We start from the raw sequence: 21,458 nt of genomic DNA, 5'->3' as shown, positions 1-21,458 counted from the left end.
CCAGCACGCTTTTGAGCATGCCTGTAATTCTCAGGGGAGTATGGTTCATGGATCAGAGATGGTCCCTGGTCCTGTGTTTTCCCACAGGAGATTTCTCTGCAGCTGATGCTTCGGAGATACCGAGGGCCTGTCTTATTTGCCTATAAAACTGCAGTCTTGCTGAAGGTTTCTACTTTATGAATTTTCAGCAGAAAGCTGGGGAACTTGGCAACAGGTGGCTTGCTATTGTGTTCTCCTCTCCCTCTCATTTCTTGCCCCCTGCTTATGACTACCATTAACCATCAAAGCATCAGGGTGAGTCAGATGTAGAAAAGGAGATGAAAAGAGCAGGGTGATGCAGTGGTGCCATCCAAAATGACCCTTTCTAACCCACCTGTCCCAGAAAGCTGCCATAGCAGCTCAGAGGGCTGTGCTTCATGACTTCATCCCTCCCTGCTGAGGGGAGATAGGCAACATCATTATCAGCTGCCGGGGAGTCCTGACTCCATGCCAGCCATGGAAATGTCCTCGGATGTACAGCTCCTCCTCCGCCCCAAGGGTGACTCGAGCCTGCTGGGAAGGAGGGAAGGTGCTCAGAAAATGGTGGCAGAGCTGGTGTGGGGGGGAGATGGAAAGAAAGAGGCGCAAGCTCAACTGCTTCTCTGCCATGATGTCATGGCAACAAGGTACTTCCATAGTCGGGGCAGGCTTTGAATCTCTCCAGCTCTTCCCCATTATTGTGGGCTCATGTTTGAGTCCCTGAAAAATCTTTTGGTTAATATTTAATGCCGTAATCGAAGTGCTATGGGTGGCGAGCACTCCACCTAATCCCCCACCTCTGCTTTCCAATGGGAAGCTAAATGAGGATGGAGGGGGGACTGCAAACTCCCCTAGCTTCAGGATGGGGCTCCTGGTCAGAAGAGGGGCTTCAGCCCATAGGGTCCCCGTCGCCACCTAGCTTGAGGGTGTGGGAGGAAGGTTTCTATTTCCCCCAGTCCAATGTGGAGCTGGTTTGGGGCACTAGAAGGAGGGAGGGTTTCCCTCTCCCCTCGCTTGCCCAGGACTGGCTCTGGATTAAAGGAATCTGTGGCCCTGCTGTGGAAGCAGAGCCCAGTTTCTTTGATGCGAGCACTTAGCATGTGGTTTTTGTTGGTGTTTTTTTCTGCTAAGCAATGACCTAACGATCCTGTGTTCCAGCTACAACCCCTCCTAGGTGCCTTCTTTCCAAACCGTACGTCCGGACTGGATCCAGCAAACCTTCCAGAGCAAGACGCTGTGTTCCCTTCCCCGGGGAAGCCATCTGCTCCCCTCTGCTCGGTTCCTTCTGCAGAGCTTTGAGCTCACCAGCCGGGCTGAAAAGCTCACCTCCTCCTCCTCCTCCCCACGAGCCCTGGCTCCCCTCGGCCATCTTGTGAGCACAAGGCACGGGGAAGGGAACGCGGAGCTGGCTGGATCTGGGGCGGCTGATGGTGTCAGCCGAAGGCGGTTTCCAGGCAACTGTCATACCGTGGGACACGGCAAGCTGAGAACACCAGGAACATTGCGTTCCCGCCACACCACCTGGGAAGGGGCCAAGCCCAGCACGGACTGAGCCGGCATGGGATGGTGTGGAGAGGGCAGTGAGAGCGAGAGGGTAGTGCTGGGATGCGGCAGAGGAGGGAAGGGGTCTCCTCCATAGCCCCTCCTTCCCACCTCTCATCCTACCCTGCTGTGCTTGGGTAGGACTGCATGATGTACAGGATTTCATATGCCATCTGCATCCTTTGGGAAATCAAAAAGAGGAAGAACATCACTCTGGACTCTGGACCCAAGCCCCCAGGCTTGTTGAAGGTGGTCCCATGTTCCCTTGTCCCTTAACAAATCCGAAGTTCCGTCCCTACAAGTCACCAACTGGTGACTGCCCAGGCAGCACAGCTCTGTATCCTTGCCTGGGATGGAAAGCGAATCCCAGTGTAAGTGGAATCCAGGTGTCAGTGGACAGATGAATTTCTCATAAAAATGGGCTGCCGTTTCACAAGCTGCCAGTCCTTCCTGGCACTCAGTGGGTCCTGCTGCCCCTCTGTGCTGATGCCTGAGCAGCAGGCAGCATCCCTGCCTGTCCAGCTTTCCTACCTGCTTCAGAGGCCCTGGGAGCATCCCTGCCCATGAACCTCACCTGCCTGGTAGCCCTTCCTTACACTGCCAGCCCTGCTTTTCCCCTCCCAAGGATGCTGACACATCTTCATTTTACCTAATTTGTCTGGTTTTTTTGTAAGGGGGTTTGAATACAAATGGTTTTGAATAGATGGAAAGGGTGATAAAATTGCTCTGTCTGAGCAACAGGAGAACAACTCTCCCAGATTACAAGTGTGCAGATCTGACAGACACTGGGAATGGGGCTGCGTAGTGCTGGGCAGGGTGGGTGCTGCAGAGGGCCAGAACCACTTTAGTGCCCTGTACACTCAGAAATGTCCTGCTGCCTTGTGCAGGTGACAGCCCAGAGGGACGGGATGGTGCAAGGGTTATCTGCAACCATTGCTGTCCTCGAGCCAGCCTTGTGGCTGTTGATTTGGAACTTGCCCTGTTCACGCTAACCTTGGTGGTGCCAGCTCGCCCCGTATCAGTGCTGATAAGCCCTGCCACAACCTCCCACCTTGGCCTGGTGGCATCACCCCGAGGTGACAAATCTTTCCTGCAACTCTGCCCTTGCACCAGCTGCTCTTCTGCTGTGATGCTCTGAACCCAGGACACCTCACTCCTACTTTTGCACCGAGGCTGCAGCTGCACCAACGCTCTTTCAGCCTCAGGTGGGTGCTCACCCCTTGCTGAGTGTCTCAGGCGAGGAAGGATGCGGCGCCGGCTGCAAACACTTTTCCAAAGGAAATTTAAGATAGGCCTCCTCTTTCTCCTGCTCTTGACCCTCCTGGTGCATCTGGTGATGGATCTGGCTCTCCCCACAGACTGCAGGCCCTGCGGCTGCAATGCAAAAGCCTCTGGGGTGCCATCAGGCAGCCCTGTGCTGGCCAGCCCCAAAAAACTAAGCCTGCGAATCCTTCAGGATTTCAGTGGCAGCAACGGCTCTTTGGAGAAAAGCTCCCAGCCACAGGGAGCAGGGCTGCCTGCAAGGGCTGGAGAGCTGGGCATCCAGCACCAGCACGGAATGGAGAATGCAGGACTGACTGAGGGATCAAAGCTGGCAAGGCTCTTCCAGCATCCTCTTTACAACATTCCAATCCCGGAGGTGACAGAGAAAGACAAGCTGTTTGTTGTCAACCCCATGGAGAAGTTCAGCCTGCACAGCAGCGGGAGTGATGAATGGTGAGGAACAAGCTCAGCCCTGGCTTGCTTTTGGGGGATATGTGGTTTTGAGGGGACAGGTGGCAGGGAGCAAGCACGTTGTTTCCCTGTGTAGGTCAGCATCCTACTGTGGAGGGGCCCCAACTGCTGAGCACGCTCTTCTTGTGCCTCAGATCATCACTTAGCTCAGAATTCTGGGCTGCTACTCTGTAGCATATAGTGAAGCCAAAGGAGACTGGAATTATTAATAGTATTATGTAGGGTATCTTTTAGGTCATCTCCTCATCCTTTCCTTCCCCAGTGCAGACTAGCCTTTGGTCTCTCTCTGTCTGTCTGTGAGGAAGTCCCCACTGTAGATTTCTAACCAGTTTTATCCCCCTCTCCCAACACTTTGGAGATGTAAAGCCTGCAGTGTGGCTTACCTCTAACCATGAGACCATGCCCGTCCTGCATTTTGCAGGACATCATCTGACCTCTTTAGGCTTGGCAGCACGATGAGCTCATGGCTGCCAGCTGCCTATTTTTATCACTGGACTACTAACCTCTAATTAGGAGGGAAGATATTAAAAGCTTCAGCGTCGATAACACGTAGCAGCTTCCTTATGGAAAGCACACCTTCCAAATGTGGTTGCTGCTAAAATTGGGAGAGAATAAAAGCTGGTTTAAGAGCTCGTTTCCACAAATGGGAACTTGCCTTGTCTCTGAGGACCACCTCATCTACAGATAACTGTGGGAGATGGGTCTGGTTTGAGGAAATTGGGGCACAGTTTGCATTTTCCTAGAGAGACATGGATTTGGGTTATAGATGCCCTGGTCCAGACTGTCCCATTGCAATGCCAGCAGGTGCTGGTGCAGAGGGGGGGAGAAGGTATCTGCAGGACCCCCCTCTTGAATGCCTGCAAACTGCAGGAAGCACAGAGACAGAGATAGTGCTAATCCAAACTTATCTCCCTGAGGAAATCAGGGGTGTGTGATAAACCATCCAAGGGGGGCTAGACATTTGAGGGTGGGAGTTCAGGTCTGTGTTGGGAATGGCTGGGAAGGGATAACCAGCCAGCTGGGATGGCTGGATCCTCCACCCCTGTTTTCTGGATGCATGTATGTCCCCAGCAAGCAAGAGGCAGAGTGCAGCCAGTTGTATTCCTAGGAGCCAATCCCTTGGGGAATAAAAATGAGATGAGCTGCTCCAGCAGGGAAATAAAGGCACAGGTGAGAGGAGCAGGATTAGCCTAGGGACTTCTCACAGGGGATGTGAGGGAAGACACTGAGCCCCCTCTGGCCATGCCAGTGGGTCTCCTTGACCATGAGCCATGGGTGGGATCTGCCCAGGTGCCAGGAGCTGCAAGGAGAGCCCATGGGGCAGGGAGTTTCACCCCTATGCAGGGCTTGTGCTGGGCCTGCCCCCAACCTCACCCTCCATATGCTGGCTCCTGGGAAGGGCCTCGGGATGCAGGACTGGTCCCATACCAACTAAATGCTGTTGTTGTTGTTGGGGTGGCGGTGGCTGATGGGCTGCAGGGTCAGCAGCAGTAAAGCCGAGACGCTCCTCCCGACAGGGAAGACAGCCTATGACACCTACCCTGCCTGGCTCAAATTCCACATTGGCATCAACCGCTACGAGCTGTACCCCCGCCAGGACCCACTAATGCCCACCCTTCTCCGGGACTTGGCCACGCAGAGGATCGTTAGCTCGGGTACCACCTCCCTGCCTGCACCCCTGCCTGCACCCCTACCCTGCTGCCTGCTGCCCACCTCCCTCACCCCTGTGTGCCCCCTTTCAGTCCAGAAGTCTGGCGGGACCCAGCTCAAGCTCATCATGACATTCCCGAATTATGGGCAGGCCCTCTTCAAGCCCATGAAGTGAGTAGAACTGGGGACAACCCCATACCTCACCCGTACAGTCCCTGTAGGTGGGGAGGAGTGGCCAGAGGAGACCATGGAGGGAGAAATGGAGAAATGCTTCATGCACTGCCTCGCTTCAGCTCTCCCACCCCAAGACTAGGGCAAGCACGATGGTCCCCTTCCCCTCCCCTTCCCTGGTGGTGCTTGCAGCAGGCTGGGTGCAGCTTGTGATGTGGTAGTGACCTCCAGTGGTGGAAAGAAGTAGATGGCTCATGAGGACCATCCAGGACCCCCAATGAGGGCTTTCCAGCCCTTGGGTTGGGAGCAGGAGATGCATGGGGGCCTGGCTGGGGATCCTGGGGCCACACCACCCTGCAGGGAGAGATTGGAGGAGACTGGATCTGGCTGCGTGTCCAGTGGCACCAGGGACACAAGGTGAGGGTGGTTTGGAGACAAGGATGACCATGGCCATCCCCTGCACCCTCCCTTCTCCACGCAGGCAGACCCGGGACCAGGAGACCCCCATTGACTTCTTCTACTTCTCAGACTTTGAGCGGCACAATGCAGAGATTGCAGCCTTCCACCTGGACAGGTTAGTGCAAGCTTTGCGTCCAACTCTGCCCTCCCATGGCAGCAAAGTGGCACAGACTGTGCTCCTTCATCCCACCTCTTCCTCCCTGTTGCAAGGGGCACCTGCATCTCATAGTGGTTTTAATAATTTGGTGTGAAAACCAGCCAGGGTCAGCAAGAAGTGGTTCCAAGTTCTGTGTTTCAGGATCCTGGATTTCCGGCGAATCCCCCCAGTTTCTGGCCGTTTGGTCAATATAACAAAGGAGATTCGTGATATCACCACGGACAAGAAACTGGCCAAGACTTTCTTCATGTCCCCAGGTGAGCTCTCACTGCCATCCATCCTCTTTCATGGCTGCCCAAGTGGAGCTCTCCTGGAGCCAGCTGCTCCTGCCCTGGAGCAAACTGTCCCTTGGGAACTGTTCCAGCTCCCTCCAGGTCTCCTGCTGCAGGGCTCTGCTCCTCAAGCCCTTCCTTGCCATTGCTTTGCTGGTGGCACATGGCCACAGTGCATGGAGCATCCTTACTCAGCTGGCTGCCAGACCACCCTGCATGGGGGAAGCAGGCTTGTTGCCTTCCTTCCTCAACCTTTGCTTTGTCCCCATGGCCAGCGGGAAACGTCTGCTTCTACGGAGAGTGCTCCTACTACTGCTCCACTGAGCATGCCCTCTGTGGCAAACCGGACCGGCTGGAGGGCTCCATGGCTGCCCTGCTGCCAGACAAGACCTTGGCCAAGCGCCGCTCCTGGCGCAGCCCCTGGCGCCGTTCCTACCACAAGAGCAAGAAGGCTGAGTGAGCAAGGGCATGGGGGGCATGGGGGAGAAGAGCCATGGTATGGGAGGGGGCTGTCCCACAGCTGCTCTCACGGCCCCAGCCTCTTTCCTGGCCTCTGCCCACAGGTGGGAGCTGAACCCCAACTACTGTGCTCAGGTGCGAGAGACACCACCCTACAACAGGGGCCATCGCCTCCTCGACCTCATAGATATGACAGTCCTTGATTTCCTTATGGGTGAGTCCCACCGTGCTGGCCCTGGGGGCTGTGGGGGCCCCTTGGGACCGAGAGGCCCACACGGCTCTGTGTCCTGTGGTAACACACCCTGCAAGGTTTGTTGGCCAGACCATTGCTGAGGCTGCAGAGAGCTGTGTGCTGTAACCCAAAACAAGAGCAAAGGGCTGTGCTGTTAGGACACATCCTGGGGAGAAGGCAAGGGGTGACAGATGCCAGGGAGATCCCATCTGAACACCCTAGGCATGGGAAGCACCTCCTGCAAGCTCCCATGGGTAGCCCCCAGAGAGCTAGGGCTAGCAGTGGTGCTGCCTGGGGCTCACACTGCTTCTCCCGTGTCCAGGGCCACTCCTTCCTCCCTGCACTGTCCCCTGACATCATATGACTTGGAGAGCTTTCCATCTCCTCATCCCCAGCCACCCAGCCATGCCTCTGCTGTTACTTCTGCTCCATTTGCTACTGTTGTCCCTCCAGGGGGTTGCCAGGATGAAAAGGGACCTGGAAGCCCTGGGGCCTCAAGTCAGGTCCCCCCCACTGCCACGGCCACCAGATGGGCACCATAGAGGTGGCCCCAGCCCTTTTCCCCAGCCTCAGGGTTTTGGTCTCACACCAGGAGGGTCCTCCACATCCTCATTCCTGCCTCCTGGCCCACCAACCAATGGCTAATTTGTTGCAGGCAACATGGACCGGCATCACTATGAGACCTTTGAGAAATTTGGGAATGACACTTTTCTGCTCCACCTAGACAACGGTCGTGGGTAAAGCCGGGTGGGAGGGAAGCAATCCTGGCAAAGGGGTGGGGGGGAGACCGTGGGTCTTGCTGAAACACGCTCCAGGCCGAGCTCTGAGCCACAGGACTTCTCCCCCCCAGATTTGGCAGGCACTCGCGCGATGAACCATCCATCCTGGCCCCCCTCCAGCAGTGCTGCAGGTAAGGGGCTCCCACCACCCACCCCAGGAGCTGGCACTGTGGGGGGAAGAGGCTCTCCAGGCCGAGACCTCTCCCTCCACACCTTTGGCAGCATCAAGAAGTCCACCTACCTGAGGCTGCAGCTGCTGGCCACCCAGCCCTACCGCCTGAGCGACCTGCTGCGGGAGGCACTGGCCACCGACCCCCTGGCCCCCGTCCTGGCTGAGCCCCACCTGCGGGCGCTGGACCGGCGCCTGGGGAAGGTGCTGGCAGTGGTGGGAAACTGTCTGGCCAGGGCCACCCGCCCGGACGAGGTGCTGGTGCATGACTTGGGCTCACGGGTGTGATGGGCGTGCTTGGTACCCCGCTGGGTTGAAGTGTTTTGGCACGATACTGGGACCGATGGGTGTGCAGCTCCTGACTCCACACAGCGTCAGCAGCACCGGAGCTGGTGGTGCCATGCACCAGGAAAGTGGGATCTAAGGGTAGTCGGGACAAGAAGGGTATTTAAATAAAAAGGTTGGTCTAGTGGAGCACACATGATCTGGAATCTCCCACACTGGGGCTGCTTTTCCAGCCCTGGCCTGTCCTCATGTGCCTGGACATGTTTCACCCCTCCAAACCCTTTGAGGAAAGGGTAGAATTTTTTCCTGCTTTTCCAAAGCATTTGTCAGCAGCAAAAGCTGCCAAACTGGACGAGTTGGCAGCTCCCTACCCAGTATAGTGATGCCCTGGTGACACCCCAAAAAGAGAGCTGAGGCTCCCCACTACTGGTGTGGGGAAACTGAGACACGAGCTCCTAGCAACTTTCTGGTTATCCCTGCCCTGCTCCTCCCATGTCCACCCCAAAACCCCAGCAGCTCCAGCATGGCTGCCTCCACTGCAGCACCATGGGTGCAGCAAGGGGGGGACCAAACCCTACTACTTCCCCCTGCCTCTCAGCATCCCCCAAAATCCCCCTGGAGCCACTGCCAACTTCCTCCCTGCCCTAAAAAGTGGCTCTTGGGAGAGGATGGATTGATCTTGGGCCATGCACCCTACTTAGTGCCCAGTGGCTCAGCACCCAGCTTATCCCCCTGAGCCTCCCCGGGGGGGTTAATCCACAGCAGTTACATCAGCCAGGGCAGGTGCCCTCCTATGGCCACCTCGGATGTCTGTAGGATTGGGCGCATCAGGGTTGGCATCAGCATGGCCAGAGATAAGGAGGAGAGTTGTCCTCTGGCCTGGCTAGTCACCAGAGGAGCTATGGGAAGCTGCAGGAAAGGGTGGAAAAGGGTGGCTGGCACAGCAGAAGATGGAGCTGCCCTGGAAAAGCCAGGCAGAGATTTAGGCCAGAATTAAAAATGGGCTCAAAGGGAGGGGAAAAAAAAAAAAAAAAGAAAGAAAAGAAAAAGGAAGACAAAGAGGATCTGTCTGCGTTACACAACGTGGCTGGGGACTCTGAATCGGGGTTTGTTGCAGTGTGCCCCCCCCCTCCTGCCGCTGCCCCGCTTGGCCACCAAACCCCGGCACAGAGGGAAAGGAAAAGGTTTCGCGGCTGTTTTGCAACCGGTTCCTCCCCTTCTGCTGACTTCGTGTTTTTTTTAACCCTTTCTACAAGTGCCTCTTTGTCGCCATACCCAAAGCTGGCGGGGCCGTCTGCCACCCCGTGCCCCACAGACGACAGCGTCCAGACGCAGGTGGCCGGTTCCCTCCCTTCCCCAGGCTCCCCCGGGCAGATCTCTTTTTCCCAGGCGCCACGGCACTCGGGAACCGCGGCGTGGGAGGGCGCCTGTTTGCTCAGCCCGGCGGGTTTGCGAACGGTCCCGGCTGCGCCGTCGCGCGTTCAAGGTCCCACGGGAGCAGCCGGATTTGGCTCTCACCCCCCCTCGCCGAGCCGGCTCAGCCATCCGCGGGGGGAGAGGGGTGGTCACGGGCCGTCTGAGGCCACGGGCCCCGGGAGCAGCAGAACCCGCCTGCCCAGTCGAGGCAGCGTGGGCACCCGGGCGTCGAGCGGGGGCTGCCCACGCCGCGGGGACGGGTTTGGCTGTGCCGGGTAGTTCGTGGTGGTGGTGGTGGGAGGGGGTGCTGGGCATCTCCCACCCCAGCAGGGCGGGCAAAGCAGCCACCCAAGAAAAGCCCAGAAGGGGCCAGGGTGCAGCCCTGCACCTGGGAGGCCCCATTTTGGGCGGACGTCACCCGTGGGACCTGCCCTTGCCTGGCAGCGTGGGCTGCCCGCAGCCCTCGGTAGGCGTGGGGGGCAAAGGGAAGAGGTGCCCCAGGGGCCGAGGCGTTTGGGGACCCCGTGAGCAGCCGGGGAGTGGGGGGACAGGTGCCCACATCACCGCCCCCCCGAAACAGCAAGGAAGATGATGATGATTAAAATAATAATAGCATAAGAGTAAGAATAAGGAAGGCGGCACCGACGAGGCCCCAGAGGCCGGGGGGGGCGGTGCTGCCCCCCCCACGCCCCCCCGCGGTGGCGGCGGGCGCGCGCGCGCGGTGCGGCGGGGCGGGGCGGGGCGGGGGGGGGGCAGGGAAGTGGGGGGGGGGGGGGGGGTGGGGCGGGGGCCGCCTCCCCTGCAAAACAAAAGGGAGCGGAGCGGCTGCAGCAGCCGGGCAGGACGGGGGAGGCTCTTCTCTTCTTGCTGTATGTGCTGCGTCTCGCCGGTGGGTTTGCGTGGGGGTCAGCGGGAGGGAGGGGGTCACGGTGGGGTTTGGTTTGGTTTTCGGTTGGTTTTGTTGTTGTTGTTGGGTTTTTTTTGTTGGGGGGTAGGGGGTGGAGTTGCGGGCGGGTCGGCTTGTACCGGGGCCGGGGGGAGATGAGGTGGGCCGGGCCGGGGCGGGCGGGGGGGGGGGGTGCCGAGGCGAGGCAGCGCGGGTGCGTGTCCCGTGGGAAGGGAAAGGAAGGGAAAGGAAAAGGCTTTATATCCCTATAAGGGAGGCGCCCGCGCTGGCGGCGGGGCGGGCAGCCCCATCCCGACCCGGTTCTGGCGGCTGCCCCGGGACGGTAGATACCCGTGGGCGGGCTCGGAGCACACCCAGCCTCACCGTGCACCCCAGAGGCCGCATGCACCGGAGGGGGGGGGGTTCTGTGTGTGTCGGGATCCCTGCTGCAGGGGTGGAGTCCTCCGCGAGTGGCGTTCCTCCAGGTGAGTCCCCTGCCACTGATCCCTTCCTCTCTCCACGCCCCCCCAGGTGAACCCTGAGCCCCCCTCGCCGCTGCCATGTCCCGTCGCAGCCAGCGTCTCGTCACCACACGCTATTACCCCGGGGACGATGATCCCCCGACCAGCAGCAGCTCCCTGCTGGGGAGCCAGCAGCATCCCTTCAAAGAGAGCACCGGCAGGTTAGTGGGGTGCAGGGGATCCCCCCCTTCCAAAAGCAGCCAGGGTCCTCCATCCCACACCATGGATCAGGCACCTTCCTGGAGGGCGGGGGCACAAGGGTGGTTTGCAGAAGGGAGCATGATGGGTCTGGCATGGCTGCTGGGCAGCATGGCACTGGCTGCCCCAGCTCTGGCAAAAGCCTTGTGCTCCCTACCCCCAGCACCTCTGTATCCCCCTGCCCTGGCACAGTTGGCTGCCGTGGGTGGCTTGGGGTGGCTGCTTGCCTCCTCCCAGCTGTGGCTGCCTCCGGCTTGATGGTGGGAGGGAGGTGTGCTGCAAGTGCCGGGCCGGAAAACCGCAGCAGTGCGGGCGGAAACGGTACCGGCAGCTGCCCGGGGATGGGCGGCAGGGCCTTTCGCAAAGCAGTGGTTGCACCCCCCAAAGCACACCACCCTCCGGTACAGTGGGGGGATAGGGAGGGCAGGGGGAAGTGATGCTGACTGAGGGATTGAGGTGAGTTCCCCATCTCTGCCCTACGGGTACACCGTGGCACCCCTGTGCACCCACCCCACCACATAACCACGCGTGGTTGATGAACCTGTTCTCACCCCTGGCAGGACGATCAGGAGGAAATCGAGCAGCACGAAGCGCCTCTCGCCTGCCCCCAGCACCCAGACCTCCTACTACAGCGAGTCCGTGATGAGTGAGTCCTACCTGGGGGGCAGCCGGGGCCTCGCTGCCCTGGGCAACTCTGTGCTGGATGATGACATGGACAGCAGCACCTACTGGGGTGAGCCCTCCCTCCCGCAGCAGCTGGGGACCTTTCTGGGCACAGGATGGGTTCTGAGGCAGCTCCCTGTTCTGGTTGACCAGGTTGCCCCACATAGGGTTGACAGTGGGTGGTGTCTCAGCAGGACTCTTGTGTTTTGGGGACAGGTGGGGAGCTCTCCACCAGGAGGAGAAGAGGCACAGGAGACACTGAGTCCAGTAAGATTAACGGGCTGCTGGAGAGCAAGACGTACGACACATACGCCTCTTCGTCTGGGTACTCCTCAGAAGATGACTACGCTGGTAGGGATGCACTAGCCCCTCTGTGGTGGCAGGGATGCTGGGGGGCATGTCCTCAGGGAGGCTAGTCTGGGGTTTGAATGTCCCCGGGTTGCTTCCAGTTCCCCTCCTGGCGTGCCACCCACCATGCAAAGCCTTCACCCTGTGCAACGCACAGGTGTGCAGTCTTTGTTTGGTGACTTACTGCCTTGCTTCTTCCTTTCCAGGTCACTTTTACTCAGGCCAGAGCAGCTCTGGGTCACGGCTGAGGACTGCAGCCTCCCGTGTGGGCTCCTTCCTCTGGCAGGTGCTCACCTCCCCAGGTGAGGGGGCTGGTGGGGGTGTTTCTAGCAGCACCTTTCTTCCTTGCCAGCATCTTCCCTCATGTGCTGTTCCCTAATTGGGTGGAGGTGTTTTATCTCCCTGCTTGATCATCCTTGGGGATGAAGGGGACATAAGAAGGACATGGAGCTGTTGGAGCAGGTCCAGAGGAGGATCATCCACAAGGATGATCAGAGGGCTGGAGCACCCTTGCTATGGAGACAGGCTGAGAGAGTTGGGTTTGTTGAACCTGGAGAAGAGAAGGCTCCAGGCAGACCTTATAGTGGCCTTCCAGTACCTGAAGGAGGCCTACAGGAAAGCTGGGGAGGGGAATTTTTACAAGGGCATTTAGTGACAGGACAGGGGAGAACAGTTTCAAACTGAAAGAGGATAGATTTATATGAGATTTGAGGAAGAAATTTTTGATTGCAAGTGTGGTGAGACACTGGCACAGGTTGCCCGGAGAAGCTGTGGGTGCCCCCTCCCTGGAAGTGTTCAAGGCCATGTTGGATGGGGCTTGGAGCAACCTGGTCTAGTGGGAGGTGTCCCTGCCCATGCAGGGGGGATGGAACTAGATGATCTTTAAGGTCCCTCCCAACCCAAACCGTTCTATGATCTCTACTGGGACCCCTCCTGAGGCTTGCTTTCTCTCCTGGCAGTGCGATTCGTGGGGTGGCTCTTCTCGGGGCTGGCAGCTGCCTGGCACCGCCTCACCGGCACAGCTCCCCGCCTTGGCAGTGTCCCCTTCTCCAGGTGAGTGTGGTGGCAGAACACCAGGATGGGGGAGGTGTGGGGAAAACCTGCAGGACTCTAGGAAGGGAGTGCCCTGCAGAGCCCAGCACATGTGGGTTGGGTGTCTTGTGCCAAAGCCCAGCTGGGCTTTGCTTTCCCTCTGGCCCCCATCCCGGGGAGTGCTGTGGTGGGGGAAGTCGGCTGCTGTCCTACAGACATCTCTTTCTTCTCACTCCAGGCGCTACCCGTGGCTGAAGAGGTCGCTGCTGCTGCTGCTGCTGCTGCTGCTCCTCCTGCTCCTTGCTGCTGCTGCCTACGGTGAGTGGGCCCAGCTCAATCTGTTGCCCTGAGGTCGGGGGCAGTGCAGAGCATCCCAGTGCCATACTGGGGGGATGGGAGGGCTCTGCACTCAAGTGCTCATGACTCGTGATACCCTGGTGCATCTGCACTCCTGTGCTGGGGCCTACTGGTGACTCCAAGTGATGCTGATGGCTGAGCCTTGGCAGTCTGCCCTCTCCCCTGGTATGATCCATTACTGGCCTGCTGTTTAACCATCTTGTCTCCCTGTGTGCCCAGGGGCTTGGTACTTCTACCCGTATGGGCTGTCAACACTCAGCCTCCCTGTGTTCCCATGGTGGGGAGCTGGAAAACTTTCCTCCACTGATGTGCCTGCAGGAGGGGACCTGACTGTGTTGGACCAGGTAAGTCTCAGCAAAGGGGTGGTGGTGGCCCAGGTGGGGTGGGCACTGCATGTGGAGAGCCAGGACAGCGTGGTCCATGGCTGAAGGAGCCCTTCCAGGGGATGGGCAAGTGGTGGAGGACAGTACAGATAGTGGCTGCATGCTGGTGGAAATGGATCCCCTTTTGACCATCTCACTCTCAGGGTGTCCCAGGGCTGGAGCAGGGGCAACATCTGCCCTCTCCCGAGAAGCAGCAGATTAATAAGGTGCCACTCACCCTGGGGACTGTGTGGCCTGGGTCACCTTTGCAGGGATACCAGTGGAGCAGGCAGCCCCCTGGGGTTCCACAGCTCCCTGGGGATTTGCATCATGCCCTGCCTTTGCCACTGCAGGGGGAGCACCGGCTCTGGGTTCGCTTCCAGGCCCTGGAGAAGCGCTTTGAGGCACTGGAGGCCGAGGTCTCGCGGTGGGAGCTGCGGCAGGGGGCAGCAGCAGTGTCGGCAGGGGGAGAGCCCCCGCCGGGGGACATCCTGACACTGCTGGAGGGGCTGGTGAGCCGCCGGCACGTGGGGCTGAAGGAGCATCTCCGTGCTGATGTGACCAGCCTCATCCAGGTGAGGAGCGTGGGGGGCATGTGGGGAGATGGGGGCATGCAGGGTCAGCATCTGATGTTCTCCCTTCCTGTTCTTCACCCTGCAGGGTGAGCTGGATGCCCTCCGAGCCCAGGTGCAGAGGGATTTAGACGGGCGCCTGGGGAAGATGGCACAAGCCTCTCAGGTAAGGGGCTGAGCGTGCGGGAAGGGCATCCTCGCCACTGGCATCACAGATCTCACCTTCTGTCCCTTCTTCTGGCAGGAGATGGAGGCGCGCGTGCTGAAGCTGAACTCAGAATGGCAGAGGTAACACTGGCTGGCTGGGCAGAGCCACGGCTCGGTTGGGTGCAGGCGGAGACAGGTCGAGGGTTAGGGAGGGGTTGCCAAGTCTGGTTTGCTCGGGGCAAAGGAGAGGTTGAGAGGTGCAGTCGTGGGTGGAAAGAGAGGGATGGATATGTGGGAATGTCGGCAAGAAAGTGTCCTGGCTGGTAGCAGGGCTCAAAGGGCCATCACAGCAAATGACATTCACCACCAACATTTGCATCACCCTGGGGAGTGTGGCCCTTCAGCCGAGGGGTGAGCTGGGGATGCTCTCCCATGGGATGCAGTAGAAGAGGCCATTGCCACAGGAAGTAAAAGCATTTGAGGCTGGAGAGAGGCTTGAGCCTAGGTGATGGGGCATGAAGCTTTCCCCTCGTGTTTGCAGAGGGAAGCTGAGCTATTGGTGCACTCTTTTGTTGTCTTTCTCCTGGTCCAGCTCGGTGCAGGAGGGCCTGCAAGGCAGCTTCCAGCAGGAGGTGGGCAAGCTGGAGCAGGAGGTGGCAGCACTGAGGAGAGAGTTGGCTGGCCTCAAGTCAGACCAGGAGGTGATGGGGAAGCACGTGGAGGGGATGCTGGAGCAGCTGAAGGTGGTGCGGGCTGACGTGAGTCCTCGATCCCCAACCTGTTCCCCTGGCAGAGGGAGGCTCGAGGGTCCCTGCCCCGGGGCTCAGCTCCCTCCCCACTGTTTCAGGTGGAAGCACAGTTCCCGGCGTGGATCAGCCGGTTCCTGTTGCAGCCCCAGCGGGATGGTGCTGCCAGCTTTGTCTTCCAGCGGGAAGATTTGCAAGCAGAGCTCCAGGCCCTGGAGCACAAGATCCTGGCCAAAGTCCTGGAGGACCGGAGGCTGTCGGCACGGGATGCTCAGGGTGGCATTGGAGTGGCCCTGCAGCAAGGGGGGACTGCAGGGGTGACAGAGGAGGTGAGGTCTGGGCTGAGCCCTGGGGACATGGTGGCAGCCACAGGTGTGGGGTGGGGTGGTGGGGAACTGGCACAAATGGCTGAGCCATGGGGGCAGCCCTTACAGCTTGGGACGTTGATCCAGGGCTCACGTCCTATCTGGCAAGAACAGCCCTGAAACTCCTCTATCCCTTCTTTGCCACTAGTCTCTCCTGGGCTGTCCCTGCACCCTGCCCTGGAAGGGATCGTAGGTGGCTATATCCACATGTCTGCAAGGCTCCTGCTGTCTTAAAATCCAGTCTTCTGCTTGTGCATCTTTCACCCAGAAGTGGGGCAGGTGCCAGCAAGGCATCCTTGAGTTGAGCATCTTGCTTACCTCCCTCCTTCAGCAGTGCTGTGCAGTCATGTGGGACAAAGCATTTAAAAACAGAATGACACCAGGGGGAAAAAATGAGCCTGCTCGCTTTGGAAAGAGTTGTTTGGCAATTCCCTATGGAGGGAGGGATCAGGCAGGATTAGCAGTCCTTGCAGCCTGTGCAGGCTTTGTGCATGCTGTAAAGTTTAGACCCAGAGCAGTGCTGCAGGGTCCCAGCTCCTGGATATGCTCTGGTTGGCTCCCACTGCCGTGTCAGTTTGACATGGGGATCCCATGGGATAGGGTGGGACAAGCAGATGATGATGCCTGGGAGGATAGGGGTGGGCTGTTGGGTTGTCTGGTACCCACCAGCAGATCTGGGGCTGGGCTGCCCTTTGGGATGGGCGAGCCCAGAGAGCCTGGGTGCTGCCCCTTCACTGCACAGCGCTTTGTATTTTTAGCAACCTCTAACGAGGCTTCCCAGCCAAGTGCGTGTGCTCTCATTTTTGCCATGATGATTCATCCCCTGACTGTTCTTTGGGAAGGTCTTTGAGTCCTCCCTGTCCCCAGAGACTGGAGGCAGGTGGGGAGCAGGACACCCGCCCTGTCCCTTCACCCCTCTCAGGCTCTTTGCTCCCACCACAGCAAGTCCACCTTATCGTTGATCAAGCCCTGAAGCGCTACAGTGAGGACCGTGTGGGGATGGTTGACTATGCCTTGGAATCAGCAGGTAGGTGGGGGGCAGCTCTTTGTCTCCTTGGGACGAGCCAGCCATCCTATGGAGGGTTGCCATGGGGCTGACCCTCTGCTGTCCCCTCTCCACCTCAGGGGCCAGTGTCATCAACACCCGCTGCTCTGAGACTTACGAGACACGGACGGCGCTGCTGAGCTTGTTTGGCATCCCCCTGTGGTACCAGTCACAGTCCCCCCGTGTCATCCTGCAGGTGGGCACGCTTGGGGTGACACGCCCCCCTTAGGGGGCTGGGCTTGTTCTCACGTGGGCTTGGTGGCTTTTCTTGGGCTGTTGAGGTTTGGGGGGGGTGGGGGGTGTGTGTGTGTGTGGTGCGTGCAGAAACGGCAGTGCTGGTGATAAACTTTGGCGTCTTGCTCCTACACTTGTAGCCAGACGTCAACCCTGGGAACTGCTGGGCGTTTCGTGGGTCCCAGGGCTTTGTCGTCATCCGCCTCTCTGCCATCATCCGCCCAACGGCCGTGACACTGGAGCACATCCCGAAAGCTCTCTCACCCCAAGGGGCCATCCCCAGTGCCCCCAAGGACTTCGCTGTCTACGTGAGTGCCCTCATCAGGACCTAAGGGAGAAGTGGGGGGGGACATGGTTGGAGGTTGCTGTGTTGGAGGGAGGGCTAGCAAGCCCCCTGCCTGGCTGTGGGGTGCTCTGGGGGTGGGTGTTACCTGGAAGAGGAGGAAGAAGCAGTACTCGGGGGGAGTACCAGGGTTTTGGGGCACACTGGGAGTAGGCGTAACTCCTGGTCTTCCATCACATCCTTCCCCACTGGCTCCCATTCCCACTTGTCCTTTTTGGCCTGGAAGAGCAGGAGCAGGGGCCAAGTGTGCATGTGTCTCCTTCCACCCTGGGTGTGCTCATTGCCTCTGGTTCTCCCTCTTTGACCACCCCTGGTTCTCCCTTTCTGCCTCCCTGACCCTCCCATAGGGCTTGAAAGAGGAGAGTGAAGAGGAGGGGCATCTCCTTGGACAGTTCACCTACAGCCATGATGGTAACCCCATCCAAACATTCTCCTTGGAGGTAAGTGCTTCGCTTTTGAAGCACCTGACCCAGAGAGGAATAACGGGACTCCTGGGGTCTCCGAGCCCTCGTGAGCTCTCAGAAGCTCAAGTTTTTCCTTCCTCCTCTCCTCAAGGGTGATGCAGTGGACACATACCAGCTGGTGGAGCTCCGGGTGCTGAGCAATTGGGGTCACCCTGAGTACACCTGCATCTACCGTTTCCGTGTGCACGGGGAGCCAGCACACTGACCCCCAGCTCCCACATGGGATGAGGATGCTGCCGGTGCCGACAGCAGGAGGGGGGGATTCATCCGGTTTGCCGCTTCGCACGTAGAAATCCTGGGATGTGCCAGCAGCCTCCCTGGGAAGCTGCTCCCCTCTGGGGAGGAGAAGAGCTGGTGTTTAAGGGGTGAGGCTTTCACTCTTCCATGGACCAGGGTGGCAAGGCAAGAGCATCCACGTGGGTCCTAGCGCAGCCTGGCTTGTCTTCAGCACCTGTCGGACGTTTTAACTTTTTAAGCTAACTTTTTTATCGGGTCTGCGCAGCCCCTTGTCCTCCCCGTTGTCCTGCTCCTTTCTGATGGTGCCGGGGCTTGGGAAAGGGGTATGTAACTTTGCCATGTGCTTCACGTGGGCTTGGGCACGTTGTGGCGTACGGGACCGCGGTGACCGGCTCGGTGCTGCCCGAGTAGGTGGGAGCCACCAGTTGTGGTCAAGTCTCTCCCCTTCTTGTGGGGTCATTTCTCCTGCCTTGCTGTTGGTTTAGGTAAAACTCTCCAGACCTCCGACGCTTGGCTGGTAAAGGGGAAATAAGACAGTATTAATGAAGTATTAACATAAAACTTAATGGTTCGGGGCAGCAGGAGGGGAGAAGTTCGGCACGTGGTGGTGGTGGGGCCTGCCCCGGCGCTGGTGGCTGTCCTTGTGAGCCCTCCTGCTGCTGGTGGCTGTGTTGGGTCTTGGTGATGCTATTGGCCCCCCCTTCTGGGCTGGCTCTCCAGTGTTAAGCTTCATGATGCTATTGAAAACTCCTGTTGCCTGCTTCCCCTTTTGGGTTTTGTTCTGGGTTTTGTTCTGTGTTTTGTTGGGGCTTTTTTTGTTTTTTTAAATAAGGGGGGCAGGGAGGGAGGGTTATTTTCCAGTTGGGGTATTGGGTTTTGTTTGTGGATTTTTTTGTTTGTTTGTTGTGGTTTGTTGTTTGTTTTTTTTTTTTTTAGTAACAAAGGAAAAAAAGACTGTTTCCATGCATTTTCTACTTAACCAGAGAAAGCTTATGTGGTGCTGCTCAAAAGAGCAGCTTAGATGCAGAGAGGTCTAGAACTTGCGTTTAGTAGGAGAATAGTGTGTGCGGTAGGATAAGCTAGAACAAGGTAAGCAGAGCTGTTTAAAATAAGTGTAATTGGCAGCTTGGTAGTTGGACCTGGGAGACAAGGTCCTCTGTGGGCTCGGTGGGGTGCCGGGTGCACTCCTGCTGTCCTTGCTCCAGAGGTGCCTCTGAGACCGCAAGGCGCGGCTGTGGCCTCTTGCCCAAGGCTGCATCTGTATATAGGTGACTGGTGGCAGTGAGCAGGAGCTGCTGCTCTGGTGCTCTGCACCACTCTCTCCGTGCCTTGGCAGGCTCTTGGGTGGGAGATGGGGTGGAGGGGAGGCTGCCTTCCCCAGGGGTTGCTGCTGCTTTCCCTGGGGGGGGCAACAGGGCTTCCCTGCACCTGTGGCAGCCCTGTCACCTTCTGGTCCTTGATGGCAGATGGCTGGCATGGGCTGACCTCCTTTCTCTTGGAAGGGCTCCCTTTCCCTCCTGCCTTTTCCTCACTGGCATCTCTCTGCTCCCCAGCCCTGGCTGCTGAGGACCATACTGGAGCAGGATGGGGAGTCCTGCCTGCATTGGGCACGTACCCATCATGTGATGGGGGGGAACCATGGCAGGGAACTGCAGGAAGGATGCACAGGGACCTTCCCTGTCTGAGGAGTGCCAGGGCCATCTGGCCACTGCACCTTCTGGCTGCCTCCAGAAATCAGTTTGGCTTATGTTCTTGGATGGTGTTTAGAACCTCCACATTTTTCTTGCATTTTGTTGAAAGAAAAGCTAAAGGGCTCGTGTTTAGCCTTTCAACATTGTCTGATGCTGGCATCATCTTTCCCTAGCACCACAAACTGCTTCCTGCTCTGGCCTGTGCTTGAAGCGCTGTAGGGTGAGGGGTCTAGAGAGGAGGGGCTGAAGAAATGTCTCCCTTCAGCATGCCTTGTTGTAGAATCATAGAATGGTTTGGGTTGGAAGGGACCTTAAAGACCATCTAGTTCCATCCCCTCTGCATGGGCAGGGACACCTCCTGCTAGACCAGGTTGCTCAAGGCTCCATCCAACCTGCCCTTGAACACTTCCAGGGAGGGGGCATCCACAGCTTCTTTGGGTAACCTGTGCCAGTGTCTCAACACCCTCCCAGGAAAGAACTTCTTCCTAATGTCCAACCTGAATTTCCCCTCTTCAAGCTTCCAGCTATTGCTCCTTGTCCTCTCACTACTCACCCATGTAAAAAGCCCTGTCCCAGGTTTCCTGTAGGCCCCCTTCAGACATTGTGTGTTGGGCAGAGACACTGAGCCCTGATTCTCTCCATGCCAGCTGGAATAGACAAGGCTGATGACAGCACATCACTTCTGGAGGGGTCTCCTTGCTCCAAGTGAGCAAGGAAGCAAGCCCAAAGGGCACAACCCCATCTCCAACAGGTTAAAATTACCCTGGAGCCTCCTGCAGAGCTGGGAGGCCCTGCTGCTGGGAGAAGGCAGTCCCACAGCCAGATCCAGTGAGGATAAATTCTCTCCTATATTGAGTGTAGTCTTAATTCTTGGCATCCACAGCCAAAGTTATTTTAAACTTGCCTACAGCTGCCTGCTTGCCTTGCAGTCACGTCCGTGAGTGCCCTGCATGCACGGAGCTGTGCTTTTATGAGTGTCTAGACCTGTTCTGGGCTCGGCTGAGCAGCTCCTGTGTTTAAATGAATGATAAGAAGAGAGAGAAGATGAAGCTCACCCCCTTTCCTAGGGGTTCTCTGGCTGCTGGAACAAATGCCATTGCCATGAGGCTGGAAAACCCCTTTTCTTACTTCATTTGTCTCCCTGGCCTGGGGGGTTGGGCCATCAGTGCATCATCACTTGGTACATGAGGCATGCCAGTGAGAGGTGGGAAAGGGGGACCTCTTTCCCCAAGAAAGGAATTGGAGTGGGGTCCCTGCTCCTTCTGTGGGGGTGTTAACCACTAGCTATGGAGCTTTTGGCTTTAGACTGTGAGCTTGCTCTGTCCTTTGGAGATGGAAGTCTTTGCTGGTCTGGGGTCAAATCCCCTGGAGATACAAGTAAGAGGTCACCCTGGGGTCTTATGCTCTTCTCTAGAGGACAGCAGTGGTTTTGGAGGCTTCACTGTGCTGACTGCACGAGGAACCCCAGGAAGGCAGTGTTGAGGTCATGTGTAGTTTTTCAGCTCCCCAAGTGGACAGCAGTACTGAGCTGCAGTGTTGCTGTGCTGCTCTCCTGAGCTGTAGAGGAAAAGAGGGCACCTAAAACTGCTCCTTCAGCATGGTGCATCTCTGCCCAGGGTATTTAATCCTTGTGCTGATGCAGATGAGCCTGGTGAAGCAGGAGAAATGTGGAACAGCTGTCAGAGCAGATTTCTCTTATTTTCTCCATTTCCCTCCTCTATTCTCCCTCCTTGCTTTGCCCCACACACCTGTTGTGAATTAGCCCTGCAGAAGCAGATGGTTATGGGTGGGAGATGAGTTTGTATTTGATGCTGTAGCCTGTTGCAAATGCTGCACTGTTTTGTTCATTTTATTTTTTAATCAACAGATTGTAATTTATGCCTATGCAAGAAAAAAAAAAGACC

At 57.8% G+C, this 21,458-nt stretch overlaps 2 protein-coding genes across 4 annotated transcripts; both read left to right on the top strand.

Annotated features, from left to right (window-relative positions):
- The first annotated feature begins 2,806 nt into the window (after nucleotides 1-2,806).
- On the top strand, nucleotides 2,807-8,035 carry LOC127388145 (extracellular serine/threonine protein kinase FAM20C-like). Its single transcript, XM_051627282.1, has 10 exons — nucleotides 2,807-3,276; nucleotides 4,774-4,949; nucleotides 5,037-5,115; nucleotides 5,597-5,689; nucleotides 5,873-5,988; nucleotides 6,279-6,459; nucleotides 6,567-6,676; nucleotides 7,350-7,431; nucleotides 7,545-7,604; nucleotides 7,696-8,035. The coding sequence occupies exons 1-10, from the start codon at nucleotides 2,807-2,809 to the stop codon at nucleotides 7,928-7,930; spliced, it is 1,602 nt and encodes a 533-aa protein (XP_051483242.1). The 3' UTR covers nucleotides 7,931-8,035.
- A 1,175-nt stretch (nucleotides 8,036-9,210) lies between these two features.
- SUN2 (Sad1 and UNC84 domain containing 2) lies at nucleotides 9,211-18,650 on the top strand. 3 transcript variants are annotated; one of them, XM_051638198.1, is made up of 18 exons: nucleotides 9,211-9,262; nucleotides 10,761-10,911; nucleotides 11,509-11,681; nucleotides 11,828-11,962; nucleotides 12,166-12,261; nucleotides 12,919-13,012; nucleotides 13,230-13,309; nucleotides 13,568-13,692; nucleotides 14,064-14,285; nucleotides 14,371-14,448; nucleotides 14,527-14,570; nucleotides 15,022-15,187; nucleotides 15,277-15,504; nucleotides 16,483-16,567; nucleotides 16,666-16,781; nucleotides 16,960-17,127; nucleotides 17,510-17,602; nucleotides 17,718-18,650. In XM_051638198.1, the coding sequence occupies exons 2-18, from the start codon at nucleotides 10,790-10,792 to the stop codon at nucleotides 17,829-17,831; spliced, it is 2,139 nt and encodes a 712-aa protein (XP_051494158.1). In that variant the 5' UTR covers nucleotides 9,211-9,262; nucleotides 10,761-10,789; the 3' UTR covers nucleotides 17,832-18,650. The 3 variants fall into 3 exon arrangements, with proteins under 3 accessions (XP_051494158.1, XP_051494148.1, XP_051494141.1); XM_051638188.1 differs by lacking the exon at nucleotides 9,211-9,262 and adding an exon at nucleotides 10,136-10,212; XM_051638181.1 differs by lacking the exon at nucleotides 9,211-9,262 and adding an exon at nucleotides 10,143-10,232.
- Nucleotides 18,651-21,458: the final 2,808 nt, after the last annotated feature.

This window comes from Apus apus, chromosome 1 (assembly GCF_020740795.1).
Source record: "Apus apus isolate bApuApu2 chromosome 1, bApuApu2.pri.cur, whole genome shotgun sequence".
Classification (NCBI taxonomy): Eukaryota; Metazoa; Chordata; class Aves; order Apodiformes; family Apodidae; genus Apus; species Apus apus.
Note: the sequence above shows the minus strand (reverse complement) of the source record. Positions and strands in the feature narration are given on the sequence as shown.

What these genes read in the sequence shown, in the direction of transcription:
- LOC127388145 (XM_051627282.1), top strand. Translation starts at nt 2,807, where the DNA reads ATGCGGCGCCGGCTGCAAACACTTTTCCAAAGGAAATTTAAGATAGGC. An exon ending in AGCAGCGGGAGTGATGAATG is followed by an intron (nt 3,277 to 4,773) that starts GTGAGGAACAAG and finishes GATGGGCTGCAG; the next exon opens with GGTCAGCAGCAGTAAAGCCG. An exon ending in CACAAGAGCAAGAAGGCTGA is followed by an intron (nt 6,460 to 6,566) that starts GTGAGCAAGGGC and finishes CTCTGCCCACAG; the next exon opens with GTGGGAGCTGAACCCCAACT.
- SUN2 (XM_051638198.1), top strand. Translation starts at nt 10,790, where the DNA reads ATGTCCCGTCGCAGCCAGCGTCTCGTCACCACACGCTATTACCCCGGG. An exon ending in TTCAAAGAGAGCACCGGCAG is followed by an intron (nt 10,912 to 11,508) that starts GTTAGTGGGGTG and finishes CACCCCTGGCAG; the next exon opens with GACGATCAGGAGGAAATCGA. An exon ending in TGAAGGTGGTGCGGGCTGAC is followed by an intron (nt 15,188 to 15,276) that starts GTGAGTCCTCGA and finishes CCACTGTTTCAG; the next exon opens with GTGGAAGCACAGTTCCCGGC.